Source organism: Drosophila ficusphila, unplaced genomic scaffold (genome assembly GCF_018152265.1).
Source record: "Drosophila ficusphila isolate 14025-0441.05 unplaced genomic scaffold, ASM1815226v1 contig_106, whole genome shotgun sequence".
NCBI lineage: Eukaryota > Metazoa > Arthropoda > Insecta > Diptera > Drosophilidae > Drosophila > Drosophila ficusphila.
Window position 1 is genome coordinate 4,604,719 of NW_025063993.1, and position 17,742 is coordinate 4,622,460.

The 17,742-nt window shown below is 39.1% G+C and overlaps 3 protein-coding genes across 6 annotated transcripts; all 3 read left to right on the forward strand.

Moving 5' to 3' along the window:
* Window positions 1–250: 250 nt before the first annotated feature.
* Window positions 251–1,379, forward strand: LOC108099765. Its single transcript, XM_017203394.2, has 2 exons — window positions 251–481; window positions 699–1,379. Exons 1-2 carry the CDS (start codon window positions 409–411, stop codon window positions 968–970), a joined length of 345 nt encoding a protein of 114 aa, XP_017058883.1. The 5' UTR covers window positions 251–408; the 3' UTR covers window positions 971–1,379.
* Window positions 1,380–1,654: 275 nt separating this feature from the next.
* LOC108099764 lies at window positions 1,655–5,606 on the forward strand. Of its 4 annotated transcripts, none has more exons than XM_017203393.2 (4): window positions 1,655–1,964; window positions 2,768–2,872; window positions 4,531–5,217; window positions 5,279–5,606. In XM_017203393.2, the coding sequence occupies exons 1-3, from the start codon at window positions 1,785–1,787 to the stop codon at window positions 4,861–4,863; spliced, it is 618 nt and encodes a 205-aa protein (XP_017058882.1). In that variant the 5' UTR covers window positions 1,655–1,784; the 3' UTR covers window positions 4,864–5,217; window positions 5,279–5,606. The 4 variants fall into 4 exon arrangements, 1 of the variants encoding a protein (XP_017058882.1); XR_001771944.2 differs by lacking the exon at window positions 1,655–1,964 and adding an exon at window positions 2,404–2,512; XR_001771941.2 differs by lacking the exon at window positions 1,655–1,964 and adding an exon at window positions 2,451–2,714.
* Window positions 5,607–16,011: 10,405 nt separating this feature from the next.
* Window positions 16,012–17,658, forward strand: LOC108099719. The gene is made up of 3 exons (XM_017203341.1): window positions 16,012–16,450; window positions 17,099–17,469; window positions 17,522–17,658. The coding sequence occupies exons 1-3, from the start codon at window positions 16,012–16,014 to the stop codon at window positions 17,573–17,575; spliced, it is 864 nt and encodes a 287-aa protein (XP_017058830.1). The 3' UTR covers window positions 17,576–17,658.
* Window positions 17,659–17,742: the final 84 nt, after the last annotated feature.

The window sequence follows — 17,742 nt, forward strand, 5'->3', positions numbered from 1 at the left end:
TTATGGAAAATAGTGTATTTCTTTTTGAGCAATCGACGCTCTCAAAAAAAGCTGCTGCTGTCACTTTTTCTTTGTTCTCAGGGGCATACGACCTCCTGTATCAGCTCCGATTCACAATCGGTGATCTATGCTGCTGCGCTCAGAAATGTTTACAAATAGATTTGGTTCATTCAGGAAAGTTGATAAGTAGACCCAGTGAATACCAGGTAGATAGTGCTGAAGCGATACGGCGCAGAGAGTCCAATAATCCCAAGCTTCTCAGACGATCGAACAGTTTGAGCTGAGAACGCTTGGAGTGAGGACGTCGTTGGCATCATAAGATAACTCAGAGTGGCTGCATCTAGTATACGAAGCCAGACAACAACAGCATTTGTTTATATTTCCACATAGGCCGCATATAAATAAATTATGAAATCAGTGGCGTTGCACAAGTTCCTCGCTTTCTTTCCGCTGCTGATTGCCTGCGCGTGGAGCCATCCATGTAAGTAGAAATTCTATGCGGGTTTTAAAGCTGAGTGTATTTTTTAAAATTCATTATTTTCTAAATAAAGTTAATGTTAATGCAAATTAACCCATACTTTTAAAACTTTTAAATATTTTCATGTATACATTTTATTTAGACAACGATACAACTTGAAAACAAACACAGCTTCAATGACTCACTTTGTTATCCCCTTATAACCACGCCCACATTTCAGTGAATTCAACTCATCAACAAGCAGCTTATCAGGAAGAACCACCGGTTCAGAGACCCGTTATCTTTATAAAACATAATTTAAGGGCTGAAGATGCCGAGAACTACCAGATTGCAATACCCAAGGATCCCAAAGCGGGGGAGCCTTGTCTTACGATCACTTGGAAGACCAATCCCGATGGCAGCGGTCCTGGAGAGCCAAGAATCTTCATGGGCAGTGGCTACTTTGGAATAATACCACCAGAAGCGAGAATACAGCAACCGCACCACCAATAAATACGAATTCTATATATATTTATATGTAACTGAATGCCTAATGATAATCCACAAGTATTTTATATGAGAAAACAGTGAAACTTATTGTCTTATTTAAAAAGAGAACTTAAACCCGAATCATTAGTTTAGTTTTTTTTAAACTTATAAAATTGCAAAATTAAATTCCCAAAATAACACTTTTCAATAATATTAACATATAAAAAAAGGAATATATGAACTTAAAAATAATTATTAAAAAGCAATGAGAATTCCTACAAAGTTAGTATATATTAGTAGACATTTTAGTTGTTTGTTGCCTGAGCTCTTGTGAAACCAAAATCTAATATAAATACATAAATTATTTACTTCATCATTGTTGGATCGGACAATAACCATATTAATAAATTTAACCGAATGCGACCACTCCAAATTTTATCACCTATATCTCCAACGACAACCTTCTCTCTACAGAATTTTTTTATTTGACAAAATTATTGTACACTGACCCATTGCGCTTCGGGGGAGAAGTTTGATATTTTGCTCGTATTTTCAGTGCTGGGATTTGGCAACACCCAGTCTGGACTACGGAATATCGGTTGATTGTCATGGCAACCCTGCGGGTGGAGTTCGGAACAGAGTTGTCGGGCTGGGAGCGAGGTGTTGCCCAGACAGTAGAGACCCAAACTCCGGGACAACTCCCCAAACTGAGCTGCACTCCCCTTCAAAAGCCCCAAACTCCGGCTGTCTGTGTCTGCAAGTGACAGAGATGAAGCGATACGAGTGGACTGGGGCAAAGTGAGACGGAAGGGAAGAGTCCTGCCGAGAGAGCGGCAGGATGACTCCAATTTGCAGGGCTGCACTTTTCGGGACGACTGCAAAAAATTTCGCTTTTTTCCATGCCCTGACTTTCGCTGCAGTTTTCATTTCAGAGCGCAACTCGAGAAGCAACATCAAAATCAACAACAACAACAACAACTGCCAGAAGCCGAAAAAAATGTGGCGTGGGAGTGTGTTAGTAAGGCTAATTGACTTGCCATACCTCCCGGGTCCACGGGTGGTATGATGAATTTTCCGAAACACCAATTAAATATTTGTGTAACCATTTCCAATATCGAATTAAGAGACAATCTTCACAGCTTAACGTAATTATCTGTAAATTAACAGAGTCTCACTTGTATGGATTGTCCATAAATAATTGTGTTCCAACATCATCATATGTAATACATATACATACATACCTTATATATAATTTTATAATATTCATAAATGAGCCCAAAGATCGGTGGCGAAAAGGAAAACGAAAGATTTTCTGAGAAAAAATATTATTATTTTAATTTTCATCTTGCGCTTATCAACATTTCTTCAATAACTATTTGTAAGTGTTGTGTTTCCCAATTAGGTTGCAAAAATGCTTTAGCGATAGCTTCACTATTAAGAATCGATATCGATGACCAGCGGTCAGCTGTCATATTGAGAATTAACTACAAAAATGTTGTGTTTTCATACGTATTAAAATTGTTAAAGTTTGTAAATAGTGCAAATGCAGCACCACATTTAACCAAGGTTCCCAAAATATTTCTGGTTGAAAAAATCACTTCCTTGAAGAGAAATGTTGATTCTTTTGGCTGCCTGTGTTTACATTACTTTCGGATTTCTCATTATGTATTTACTGTGCCTTTGTGTTGTAATATGTTTGTCTATTTTCTACGGCTACAATCCGATGAACAACTAGGACGATATTTTTTGGCTAACAAATATTAATGTGGTGACATAAATTTTCTAAATAAATATTATAACAAGCTATCATTAACATTTCAGACCGAAAGCACCTGGAAAATCGTAGAGCAAGTCAAGTACATTTTTAGAAACAACATGAATTACCCGGTTCGCCAGCAACAACCCCAAAAAGCTTTCAGACAGTCGGTAAGTTTCCCAAAAAACCACCGAGAAGAGTTGACAACAACTTTTGTGCATTACCTTTGTCTACATTTTGGTCAGTTCGACGGAAATTATGGGGATTTTTGGGGTGACCCGGACCGGTGGCTCAGACAACCGTCAATGGATTGAGTGTTTGTTGTGGGGTGTTGCTAATATGAATATGTTTTTTGCTGAATTATTTAACGCTTCAATGCATTCGGCTGTGACCCTCTGCTTCCTTTTAAGCCAGCCGTCTCTGTCTGTCTGCTGGCTTTTAGCCAGAATAGTTGCTTCCCCCATTTGCTGAATTTTTAATCAGCCTTTTTGGCCCTTGGCTTCCTCGATTTGATTGAATGGAATAAAGTATTTCAACTTCACTCTCGCTCCACATTTTCCGTCCTTCCTGTTTCGCTGGTGTTCTAGAAATTTTAGAAAGTTCCACAGCGGTTGCAGCCACCCCTGGAGCACCACCACCCCCGATCCCCGACCCCCGACCCCTGACCCCCTTGCCTGTCCACAACCCTCTGTAGACTCCCTTTGACCCCCGATCCCCCCAAAAACATTCTGCACTGCGTCACGTTCGCCGCATGCTGTCTGCCATTTTGGCTTTTCCTGCAGGAAGCTTGCATATTTCACGTTCGCCATGTTGTTTTTCCCTCGTCCTGTGCGTGTATGTGTAAGTGTGTGTCAGTGTGTGCATGCAGGGCTCGAGTGTATGTGTGTGTGTGTGTGTGTGTCTGCAGAGTCTGTGTGCGCTGGTGCCCCAACTCTTCACTTTATCGATTGAATTGTGTCTCCGCCTGTGAAATGCAGGTCATTGATCTGTTCGTGCCAGCTAAAAACGACGAAATGCTTTTTCGTTTTTTTCGCTCTCCGTGTCCTTTTTCGCACTCCTTCTCTCTTTCCCTCTCTTCGCTCATTTTTAAAAGGAGTTGGGCAGGACAGCAGCTGCAGACTGCAATTCATCGTCTGGGCTTTTTTGACGTTCTGTAATCAGTGTTTTACCAGGGTTCTGGGTTTCCACTAAACAGCACCATAAATCTGATTTTGTTTGGTCAGCAGATTTTGGACATCTTGGGGCTGGCTATCATTTTTCAATCTTTTGAAGCACGATATGATCTACGTTTAATATTATATTTAAATCGTTTTATATAAAGGAATTAAATTAAAAATTATGTAGTTAAAAATTGTAATGCATATATAAACTCTAGAAAAAAAACGAATGCCAAATTATTCCTTTGTTAAGAAATATATATGCAATAATTAATACACATTTTTGGTTGAGTTTTAACCAATCACAAAATAAAATTCGGTAGTTTAATATTTTTTGTTGACAAAAATACTTTTAAAAACAATGTAAATTACATAAAAAAAAGAACTATAAAGTGTAATGCTAAAATTTCATTTAATTTTTGGGTTTATCTATTATTTCACATTCTCATCAAAAGTAGGCAACAAATTATTTATATTCAATAGAGGGCGCTTTGCAAGTAAAAGAATGGCGGGGTTTTATTGGAATGATTGTTTGTTATTGTTAAATAATACCAAATGCAGTATAAGAAATAAGGACATTTACGCAGGAACTAACTGATTTATTAAGTTTTAAATCCTGTTTTCTAGCCATTATTAATGCTGCCAAGAGAACCAACTGTTTTTCCTTTTAGGCTAGAAAAACTGTACAGCGCAATTTAATGGAGTCCTTCCTCTTTGCAACCAACACCAGCATGAAAACTGTGAGAAACATATTCTTTCCGAAGCTTTGGGGTAGTGGAGCAGTAGAAACCGGAGTCATGTTCAAAGTAGGAGTTTGGGTTAGAGTTCGGAGTCAAAACCAGACTGCCAGCAGAATAATGTCTGGCGTTGGGGCAAACTGTACCGAAGCATCGAGAACGCAGAAACCAGACAGCGGAAGAAAGGGAAATCTACTGCGACTTATGGCACCAGGATATGTATTTTCGGGCATTGGAGTCTTCCGCCTCCGGTTCTTTGGGGGTTAAATAGAGAGTCCTTGTCCGGCTGGCGGTTCAATGACCATCCGACCATACAACCATCTAACCAGCCGACCGGCGACGATGCTATCTGAACAAAGTGTATTGCCATCGACCGCTCCTCCCACATTAGCTAATGGCTCTTGCCTTTACCTATTGCTGGCAAACAAAAACAAAAACAAAAGCAAATAAGCATAATGTGCAGAACGAGTTGCAAGGTCGACGAACGTTGAGTGCGGTTTTCAGTATTCTGTTCCCAGTTCCCAGTTCCCAGTTCCCGGATTCCGGGCCCAAGTCAGTCCAGTTGACTTAATGCCCAGCTCTGTGAGCCAAACACGTTTTTCGCCAGCGCATAATTTGTGGGTAAGTTTTCAATCAACAAGCTTCGAGCCAAACGCTTCGGTTTCCTCTCCTTCTATTTCAGTTCCACCTCTGTCCAATCACTTGGAAGTGCAATGCCAGCTCTCCCATCAAACTAATTGGCTTAACCCTGGCATTGGACATTGAATAGTACCTCACCCAATTTTCAGAGTGGGGTAATCTTTCAGATCCATCCGAGTCATATGTCCAAGGGGAGTTTCGACATGTGAAGAACATAGTCTCTTGGTGTTTAACCTAGAATTGTTTTGGTATGAAGTGTAATGGTGTAATTTGTAAAATTTATATATTTCGGTTTGGATTTAGTTTTTTTTTTTGACAGTTAAATTGACAAGATGTGAGTAAAATAATAATAAATAAAAATGTTAATTTTTCTTCTTCTTAGTTTTTATTAAGTTTCAAGGACTGGCTTTTTAAAAATATTTGTAACTACCCCTCTTCGCCATATTAAATGAGCCCTCGTATGCCTAAACACTAAAAAAAGAAAGATTTTTATTTGTAAAATAACTAAGTTCATTAATATTGTAAACTGATCAATGATCTATTCCTTATCAAAAACTACCATTTGCTTAGCTATTTTATAGATTCACTTTTCCAACTATTTCGACAATCCTACATAACAACCTCACCGTAGATAGTGCATCTGGGAAACTTCGCGGTCATTGAAATCGCACAGAGACAACCAAGCCAGTCGAGCAGCCAAAGAACGTTGAGCGCAGGCGTCGTCACTAGAGAAAAGTCGAGATTTGGATACGGGGACCCCGAAGAGAGTTACCGTAGAGTCGAGTTCTCTCTGGCCGGGAGTCGCCACCTCTCTAGCCGCCAAAGCGGCATGCAACCAGCACTCGGGCTAATGGCCTCTCGAGTCGCTAGCCGATGTTATAATCGCTGGAATCGTGGCAGCAGCCTTTGTTGCATTCCACAGCAGCGAGGTGGTTTCTCTCCGCCGCTCCTCCACTTCTCCGATTCTCTTTTTCTCCAGTTCTCCGGTTGCCCGGCTCCTCCGCGGCTCTCCCCGCCCACACTCTCACCCAGTTTCAGGTCGGATTCGCTGGCATTGACACTGACACTGCGCCACGATGGCATTGGCCGTGGCATTCTCGGTGCTTCTTGCAGCGGCTTCCTGCAACGCCCCACCTTCCCCTCCCTTGATAAGAACCCCTTCTCCGGTACTCCCTATTTGCCTCCCCCTGGGCCGAACTGGTCTGGCATTCATCAGCCTCGGCTCAGGGAGAAATGGACGGAGGCACCTGGCACATTTGTGCACCAAGTACAGGGGAGATTGGGCAGTGGCATTGACTGGAGCCACAACAATTTCTATTCTGGAATATGATACTTTTGAAACATATTTTTGATTAGAGCACACAAAAGCTTATATTTCTTAGTCGGTTTGTTGTCTTTCAGTTGTAATTAGGTTTTGAACGCACACAAAAGAATAGTATACCAATATTATTTTTCCTATAACTGATAATTATAATCAATAAACAATGAAGAACTTGAAGTTTATTGAACTTCAAAGGGGTTTAAATTTCATATTTATTTTGACATTAAGTCTACAGACAAGTTATTTATTAATATAAGCAGGAAAGGCAATAAAAACTTTTTTATTACCATTGTTTTTTTTAATTGTTCTTAATTATTTAAAATTGGTGTTAAAAAAGGAGGTCCATAAATCAATCAATCCGTTTAATGGTTACTCAATTTATGTTCCTTTGTTATTTTTCGCATTCCTTGCTATTTTGTAATTAATTGTAGCCTTCAAAATACAAAATCTAAATCTGGTTGAAATTTTAGAAGCCGAAACAAGAACAATCATTAATTTGTTTTTTGTAAATATCCTAATAATAAATGCTTCACTGTGGATGATCATAGAGAACCATTTCTGATTTGCGTTATGCATTGACAGGTTCCTATTGTACGGGCCATAAGACCCATGAGTGGCCTTTCTGTTTGCAGACCCCCTCCATCCCAACCCCCTCCCGAAATGCCTTGTCCGTGATGATGACGCTGCACTGGCTGAGCTTGAACTGGATTTTTAATTGGCCTAGTCCATTGAGTGCTCCATTTGCCGGCACCCCAACTGTGTGCCCATCTGATGTCTGCTGACCAAGGTGCGAGTTTGGGGGGGCTGAACTGCAGGAATGATACAGATGCCCAACGATAATGGACAGCTGAGATTTGCACTCGGATAGCAGTAACTGTGGAAACAAGTTTGAATTGCAAATGAGCGAATTGCAGATGAGCTGGGAATTTTCCGATTGCTATTTGAAGAACTAAATGGACTTTACGCGGCAAGGACAGGGTTGTTTACTTCGTGAATGGGTTAATTTTAGACGAATATGGAGTCACAAGATCCAGGAAGGCTTAAAAGTTTAAGATAAATATTATAAAAAAATCCCAATTTTAAGTATTTTATCTATGTAATCGTTTCACGGTTTTTATTTAACCATATTAAATCATTTGTTTATCTAACTGAAATATCCTTAAAACGCTGCCCTAACCACACTTTCCTGATCGTCATTGTCCTTAATTTGTCGTCGTGTGTCCCCATCTCCCTCGACTTTCAGTTCAACACTTTTCCCCCCCAACTCCCCCTTGTGACAGTTTAACTAACCGATGAGGAAAAAAAGTAAATTAAAACAAATAGGGACACCACAATTAAAATGAAAATCAACGAAAAGCGAAAACTTTTTGTCATACATACTCGCTATACCCTCATATATATATGCAGAGATATATACGACGAGCACACACGGACAAAGTTTAATCCTCGCAGACAGAACAATAACAGACTAACCTATTGTAAAGTGGGGGAAATATAAAGCTCAACGGCAAATATGTATGTTTACATAAAGATATATGTACATCCCTTTTGGCCGTGTGTCTGTATGCTTGTGCACTTGTATGCAGTTGCGACAAATTTTCCAAAATGGCGTCGACAATGACTAACCATTCGACTTCCCCCCTTTCTCCACCATTCCACCCCAGCCGCCCACAAAGAAAAGTGGGGGAGGTTCTTTTTGTCTGCTTTTGAAACTCCAGAACTCCAGGTCAATGATACCAAAAGTTAAACACCCAGGCAGTCCGCAAACTCCAACCCCCGCTTCCCCCCTTTGGCCTCCCACCAGTCTGCGTCGCACTTGAGCAATTTTCACAAAAAAAGAGGAAAAATAAAAACAAAAAAGTGCAGAAAAAATAATAGAGGCAAGACTCGGCTGAAAGAAGAGAGGAAAACAAAAATCGACGAGCCGCACCCTGGGCCCAAACGAGTGGGGGGAAATCGAGGGGTGGTGGAGAGGGGGTGGAGTGGAGTGGAGTGCACACAACGTCAGTGTCAAGTTTACGCTAGGTTCACCACCTTCAGCCCCAGTCCCCAAATCGCTCCCCTCCCCACCCCCTCGGTCGCCTTTTCCACTCACAACTCCATTTTCAATGGCAGCGCACAAAAGCACTTTTATCTTTTGTACGTTTAATTTGTGCAGTGAAAAGCGAGCGGGAAAAGCGGCTGTGGCGGGGTCTACACAGAAAAACATTCTAGAAATTCTTTACTACAATAAGGTAAATCATACTTGCTTATCATTAAAGTTTTCCTAATCTTCATACATTCCGAACCATAACAAAAATCAAATTTAAGAATATTAAATACTCGCTTTAATATAGGAACAAAATTTATACAAAAATCAAAATTTTATAATTGTACTTTATATTTAAATGGAAGATTTTAAAGTAGATTACATATTCTAATACCAATAATTTATAACAATAGTAAACAGAAAATTATGAAATAAAATCAAATGCAAAATACTTATATAAATAGTGCCCAAAAATCCATTAAGTTCATACATTTTTAATTAATTGTATAAACAAATTTGATAAGATTAGGTACACTTTTAATTTTTTACGTGGTTCGAAGTGGGAGAAAAGCGAATGCGGCACCTCCCCCTTTTCGCCCAACAAAACAGTCCACAACCATCTGCACTCATGCATCATTCAGAGTGCCTACCTCTCTATCGCTCTCTTTATCCGCTGCTGATTTTCCTGTCGGTGTGCCTGTGTTTGCAAGTGTGTGTGTGTGTGTGTGTTGGAGCTGCAACAGCAACAAAAACCACGACAACTTGAACAACGCGGTGAAGGTCATTGCTACCAAAATTGTGTCTCCCTTTTGTCCTACTCTACTCTCGACTCGATTCGCTTCGTCTCACACGCATTCACACACATAAGCCCACTCACACAGAGCTAAACTGACACACACACGCACACACATACACGGAGAGGAAAAGCCTTGTATCTGTGTGAGCTATCCATCCTAGTACTCCACATCCCGAAACAGAACTTCAACGGGGAGTTGGGAGCTCGGTTCCGCAAAGTTCGATGGAAATGGAAGCAGCGGTGGAAAAAGACGGTTAAAGAAAACGAAGAAAGAGACGGGGAGAACCGGAGAACTGCAGTGCTCGTTTGGGGAGTTTTTCTTTTTCGCTTGGCATTTTTGTTTTCTACGTGCGCGCTTTTCGCCAGCCTTGTGGGCAAAAAGCTGCCAGATAAGGAAGAGCAATCATAGAAATCAAAAGCAATAATTTACCATTTCAAAAGAGTGTAAAAATTAATCATTAAAATTCTTCGGCATGATATAAAACCTAATGTAGATTATTAAAATAAATCTTGAGAAAAAACGTTATCTTTAATAGTATCATTATATCACAACATTTTCCAATATTTTATTAATTTTATGTTCGACTGAAAATTGTTTTAAAAGCAAACATTATAACATTTTCATTAATTTAATAATTTCTACAATAAACCCATTTGATTAAAATTTATTTGTTGATTTAGAAAGCTCATTTTTTTAGTATTCTTCAGTAGTACTCTTTGACAACGCCTTTGTTTAATGAAAGATTAATTATTGCATTACTTAAAAGTACTGTTTTCGAACTAGAAATTCAATAATCTGGCAGCCCTGGCACTTTTCTTGCGATTACAAAATAGCAACAACACCTCCAACTCCGCAAACTTGTTCGTTTCCATCTCTCTTTCTCTCTCTCCCACCACCTACCGTCTCGCTCTGGCCGCAAACTGTGTCTGTGTCACTCAACCCACTAAACTAGCGCATATTGCAAATGCGAATTGCGACGATGACGACGACGCCAGGCAACAGACATAGTTGCTAAGTACCCATGTGAATTGAATACCCTCTCAGAAACTATTAACTAACTATCTCAGAAACTATTAGCAGATCATCGACTGTGCAGCTAAAACCAGTTGGGAACTATAATGTAACAGAGGCAAAACAGCCTTGAGAGTAAAGTAGTTTCTATAAAAATTGCACTTACTATATTATGTGGTTCCATAGAAATAAGAAAATTAATGAAAAATTCAATTTATGTAAAAAAAGGATTTTATTCTTTTCCATATTCATGCAGAAGAATACAAAGCTCATCGTGATCACGGCAAGCTATTGGAGTTCTGGTCCTGTGTGTTTTTTATTATGTTTATAAATGTTACTCATTTTCATTTTTCTAATTTTAAGTTTGTGTGTTTCACAGGAAAGTGGGCTGGATACTGAATATGTTTTGAATTTCACATCAGTGCACAGTCTTCCTTTAAAACTTTCTTTTATTTAGGTTGAAGAGATGGTTATTCTGCTTAAAATGAATTTTAAATGATAAAAAATGATTTAAAACTTTTAAGTTTATATTAAGTTATTAATTTGTGCCAGTTATTCAGGGTATTCTCAAAATCGGCCTTCAAAGCTTCCGTTATCGCTCTCTCGCTTGCCCTCCAAGGCAGACATTGCCCTGCATATTCTCTCTCTGTCTCGCTTTGTCGTGCATGCCCAGCGGGAAAAAACCTGTGGAAAATATGCTATTTTCCAGTGGTTTCTTCATACAAGCGGAATGTGGAAAATCCCCTTTACCCCTTACAAATCTGCCGTCTCTCCTTTCAAAATACACGGGGGTGACACACAAAAGTAAGGGGTAAAGGGAAAAATCCAGTGGACCTAAAGCTGCTGAATGCAGGGCAAAATCCACTGGATTTTTCCCTTCCCGCTGAACAAAAACCCCCTTCTTTCGGTAAAAACCCACCCCCGAAATCGGTCCGAAATCGTCTATCCCTTCCCTACGCCTGCTAAAAGAAGTAGATTTTCATCTATCCCTACCCCTACGCCTGCTAAAAGAAGGAGGTTTTCCAGTCAAATAAAAACCTACTTCTCACTTTCCCGCTGGGTGGTGTTCCACTCACGTGCTGCAGGCTTATCGCGTGCCTGTGTGTGTATGGCCCACACTCCACGATCCCCCCTCCCAGCAGCTCCCACTCTTGCCGTTTCTCTCTTGGCTCTCCGAACGGAAGTCGACGTGCGCAAGTGTGTGTGAGTGCGCTGGGTTCAATGTCTGGTGGTTGACCTACCCACACCACTTGGTTTCCAGGAGTCGGTTCTCGGCTCCTGCTGCACTTCGCTCCTTGCTTCTTCCCTCTCGCTCCTTCTTCCCGTTGACTCACTTGAACTGCTTGTCGCCGCCACTGCTTGGGTATTAGAAAGTGCCGCACCCAGAAAAATAGAGAAAATAGAAAAATAAAGGACTGGCAGCCGACTCCCACCTCGTCTGTGTGACAAGTGAAAACTAGACAATTCTACTGCTCGCTGCTCACTAAAGTAAAAGTTGTCTTATCAATGCGCCGGAGTTTTTGCCAGTGGGTGGGCCATTAGGTGCCGACAGCTCATTTGGCGTCATCGCGCCGAGACAGGGATCCATATAGATGCCAAATAGATACGGCACCGTTAATGGAGATTTCGAAACTACTCCGGCCCCAATCGCTTTGGAATTGAGCAAGGGCATGGTTAATGTCCTAACCTCAGAATGAAATACGTTAGCAAAATACGGGTAAACAGCTGTAGTGCAGCCATACTACTTAAATAATAGTGTAAGCCACTGTCCCCAAATTAAATGAGAGTCAAATAAAATTATTGTTTAACTCGTAAGCCCTTCCATTCTTTTTTTTTTTTTTTTTTTTTTTTTTTGTTGGTAAAAATGTTTATTTGGTATTAACTAGCTTACTGTTACCGCTGAGGCAACTTAATCTAGTTACATCTAAGAAAAAAACTAAAACAAAGAGATCAAATGATCATATATACAGGCTAGACATTATCCTACATTAACTACAATTACATATATACATTTATGATATGACCCTTGATGGTAAATCGGCTGGGTGGCATCTTTTTAGGCGTCTTCTCGTCGGTTGCGCTGTTAGCTGTCTGGCCAATGCATTAGGGTGGTTTCCAAGGCGTTGCACATAGCCGGTTGCCAAGTTTTGAAGAACGTCTCCGACCTTGGGGACCTTCAGGTTCCTCTCGATGTCCCTATTTCGGATGTACCAGGGGACGCCAGAAATTTTCCTCAAAACTTTGGATTGCGCCACTCTAATTTTATTCAAATTCGACTTCGCTGCAGTTCCATATATTTGGAAAGCGTATTTCCATATAGGGGAAAGAATCGCCTTATATATTGCAATCTTATTGTGCAGGGTCAGCTTGTTCTGTGGTGAGAGCAGCCACTCCATTCGCTTGGCCTTCTGCAGGACAGAATGCTTCACCATTGTGGTGTGAGCTTGGAAGTTGAGCGTCCTGTCGAGTATGACACCCAGGTATTTGTGGGACTCTTTGTGCTCCAGTGTAGAGCCCGACATAGTGATCTCACCACAGGACTTAGTTCTCGTTGAGAAAGTAACGTTTGCGCACTTACTGCTGTTGACTCCTATGTTCCACTTCTTTGCCCAGTTATCGAAGCTGTGAACATAGGTTTGTAGAGCTTGCCAAGCTGTGCGGATAATTGGGCTTCTCGTCAGCACGGCAGTGTCGTCGGCAAACGTTGCAATAAGAACATCGTTCTCATCAAATCCTGCTATCGCCCCAGCGGTTGGCATATCTGCTGTGTATAGTGTATATAGCGTAGGCCCAAGCACGCTTCCTTGTGGGACGCCTGCACATATTCTTCCATTCCTAACATTAAAAAAATTACGATCCTTGCAAATAGAATTGCAAATCGTAAAATTTCTATTTTAATTGGAACTGGTTTTCAGTCCTAAATTATTTCTTTATAATAAAATAACTTGTCATTTTTTGAACAAATAAACGATAGACCTATATTAAATTCACAAATAAATAATTAAATTTAATCTACTCCCCTAACGATGCCAGCAACAAAAAACTGTTGCCTACTAATAGGCGTAATAGTTGAACGCAGAAACTGCAGTATTATGTAACATACCCTTAAAATGAACACAGCTTAATAAATGTTTGAATTTCCGTTTTCCATTTTTTCTACATTGGGTTTTCTATGATTTTCCTCTTTATTTTCAAAGAAGTTTCTGGAAAACCAAAGTTTGACCCTTAGACGCATACCTATTGATTGAAAAGTGTTATGTATATACATACCATACTTACAAATCCTTTTTGCTCAGCAAGTGGAAAACTTATTCAGTTTACTCTTATAATGCCACGAACAGGTTTTCCACTTGCAGAAGATTCAAGGCTAAGCCTGTTGGGTCATTGCCACTGCAGAATTTTCCCCAGCGCTGGAAAAACTAGTTGCATTCACCTGGGCGCACAATATTTGCTTAGACAGATTGCTCAAGAACCGGCTATGCGAGTTTTCTTCAGAACGACTTCGTCACAGGGAAAGTTCTGGAGTTAGAGAGTGTGCGCTAATACCGGAGAAATGGAGAAAGTTGCAAGTGGCAAGAGATACTTTTCGTAGCCTATTGTGCAACTTCCCGCACTTCCACTCCATTTCCACAGGGGAAACTAGGTGAGGTGAGTCACAGTGCAAATTGCAATATGCATGTAGCAACCCCTTTTTGCCCATTGCCCAAATGACAAATCATCCTGCAGGAAAACCAGTCAGCAGGACTTGCTTTTGCCGAAATATGCAAACGAAACTGGTGTTGCCTTTTTGCTGCTCTTCTTTTTTTTCGATTAAATTTATTGTTACCTATTGCTTGTGGTTTTCAAAATTAAGGAAGTCTTCAAAACTGAAGATTTTCTTAATGAATGAGAATGATTTTCCTTTTGCGGATCGTCGCACTTACTTCATTTTTTTTGCCTGTGAATTTATTGAGTCTAATAGCACTTTTACCAATCGGTTAACCTAGTTGTTAGCTACTTTTTTTGGTAATCCAAGCTATAAAATTCACCCCCAATTTTTTCTTTGTATTGCGACCAAAAGCTTACAACCCCTTTTTCATAAAACTTAACGCCGTTCCCGCGCATAAAGCTTGGTTTATTGACCTCCATGCTGCTCTGCGCTGCATTGCGTCACCATTTCATCTGGTCGCCCCTTATCACGCAACTGGCATCAAAAATGTCAGCGCTACACGCAAAAAAAATATATTATAGACTTACAGAAAATATTTCTACTAGGCATTTTATTTTTTTGTCTATAAGACAGCGATGACGAGTCAAAATGAAAAAGTGCAAATACTAATTTTAAAGGTATAAATGCAATCCTCATCTATTTTGTATATCTCAACCCTTGTCGGTTACCATAACCCCCTGCAGTTATTTGTTTACTGCTGCATTATTACAAATTAGCGAAAGTTTTGGTTAGAGAAGGAGGCTAACTGTCTGGGCCCAGACGTCGTTTGTTAAGAGAGCAAAACAGCTGAAAGTAAGGGGGTGAGCTTTTCACAAGGGGTTGGTGCATTACGGCGGCATAATTACTGTAATCCATACATGTTGCAGAGGTTGCTCGGTGTTTTGGCCAAGTAAACGGCCATAAAACGCAGGTAACTTCCAGAACAAAATACAGGTGGAGAAGTTGGGGACAGTAGAACATTAATGTTGACATCCGATTTGCTGCATATATTAAAAGACTAAAAGTACATCAGAGAATAGTCTCTTTTTATTTACTATACAACTCTACAAAGTACAAATTAAAGAACTCCTTTTAAATTGTTTAAGATCACAAACAATGCATAATTCATTCACTTAATTCGAATTATTCTTTAAGTCCACAAAGTAGTCGATAGAAAAAGTAAAACGGCAAATAAAAGAACACTATTTACAGTAAAAGTTAATACTTACAACGCAAATTCAACACAAATATGTAAATGGAATCAATAAATCAAATCAAATCTCACTATCTTTCTCTTTCGGACATCTGGCAGATTTTTTTTTATTTTTTAAGAAATGCTAACATCCCTAGATCAAGAAATGGATTATTGCGGATCCTAACATTCTGCCACACTAAAAAAGGATTTTAAAAACTTTGGTGAAAATGTACTTTCAATCAAAAATGAAACAGCTTTACTTATTAAATGAATAAGATTTTATATTTTGAGAAACTTCGAAATTCAATTTCATAAGTTTTAGAACAATCTTTACAAATCAAATTTCACGTATATGCGATTTTGGTTAAAGTAAAGCTATGCAAATTTAAAAAAGCAAAGTAATTTCACAATCGGTAAGCTACTGTTGTTAAAATAAAAACAAAACACTACCATCACGGCTACGTGTCACTAGTATGTTAAATCTGTCACCTCAAAAGCTTTGATTTAGTATAATATTATACATAATATTTAATTAAGTATAATATGACAAGAAATTTATACTACATTATGTTGCTGATTGTTCAGAACATGCACATGTGCCCATACATTATACATGTAAAGGGACTTCAGACTTTGATGCAACTTTTCTCTGAGAGCGAATTCCTCCCCACAAATTCGCTCCATTCAGAATGAAACTCTCAGTTCGCTCCCCACTCTCGTGCAAGAAGCTACGCAATGGAGCAGCGGAATATAACCGATTTGCCCTTCGAAGTCCTCGATCTGATATTTGAAAGCTGCCAGTATCTTCGTTACAAGGTGGATTTGGCCCAGGTCAATGAGAAGATGGGGGATGCCTTTGCCTACCACTGCCGCAATGAGTTTAGGAGGCTTTCGCCCAATCAAAGACTAACAACTGAACTGTGGGTGTTTCTTATAAGGAAATGTGGCCATTCAGTTGAGGAACTGATCTTCGATGGCCTGGGGAACTATTGGGACGACGTTATAGCACAGGCGGTTTTAGACCACTGCCCAAATCTAAAATCGCTGAGCACTTGTTTCTACCGATCTCATCAAGGCCAAGTTCATGCTTTTCTAGAAAAGATGAAAGATGTGCTGATATCGGTTGAACTGGAGCAACGACAACGTTTTTCAGCGACGATACTCGAAGCAGTTGGTCAGTTAACCCACTTAAAGAATTTCACATTTAAAGGATATGTAGACGAAAACCGTAAGTCTTTTAAAGTACTGATAAAATTCGAACTCTAAAAGTATATATTATATTCAAGAATAACTTTATATTCAAAAAATAACTTTTGATATGTAGATAAAGTCAATTTGTTTTTAAATTCAATTTTATTTATCTTGTTTTTTTGTCAATACTTAGTTGACGTGAATATATATGTACTTTATTATTAAATAAATATATTAAGTTTGTATAAAATTATCACAACTTGCTTCCTTGTGTCAAAGAGAAATCAATAGCCTGAAGTCAAAAATTGGAAAAGAAAATCTTATTTGCCTTAAATCTTGATATGATATTTAATAATTTTATCTTCCTTAATTGACAAAACGTAACGTAAACGTCCTTAATAGCCTTTTCTTAAAATGTTTTTCTTAAAAATGTTTTTGTTAGTTTTTCAAATACAGAAACTGGTTAGTCTGGAAATGCTGACAATTGAGGCAAACTATTTTTTATATAATAAGCCCTCTCTAAACATACTACGGGATTTTAATTCACTACGGAATCTTCGTAACTTAAGATTGTATGGCATACAAATGTTGCCGTTTGATGAGCCCTATTCTTCAATGTGGGCCGGACTAGAGTCGTTGTCATTAAGATTGTGCGATTTCTCAATGGAATTGCCCGACTGTCCCAAGCTAAGATCTCTGGACATCTATTTCAACACATCTAATATAGAAGGCTACCATCTGAGGTTTATTATAAAAAATGGAAAAAATATTACAACTCTGAGAGAGAAGTGTGAACCGCCAATCAATGCAGATGGGTTTTTAAAATTGCTCAGAGGCTGCCCAAAACTGCGGGAGTTTTATACTCCGATGGAATATATAAAACTCTATCTGGGGTATGTGTCTACCATAGTGGAAATACTCAAGGACAATGGAGTCACGCCGGAGAACCCTTTTAAATTGGTTATATGTAGCCTTATTAAGTGGAAATGGTTCCGTAGATTGGTAAGTGCAATCGAAGTTAAATTCCCTCAAATTCTTTAAGCGTTTTTTTCAGCTTCTTCGAGTTCCTGATGCTAACTTAATCGATTTATATGTGATATCCGAGTAAGGTTTATAATATATTGCTAAACACCTCTGTTATAAAAAAAAAATTATATTTAGGGAGTGTAGAAAATAAAATAAATTATAATTTTGTTATTTTTTAAATGGAAAAAAAAAACCCAAAAACTTGTACATAAAAAATAAACTTGGATGTAAGATCTTTTCCGATGTAAG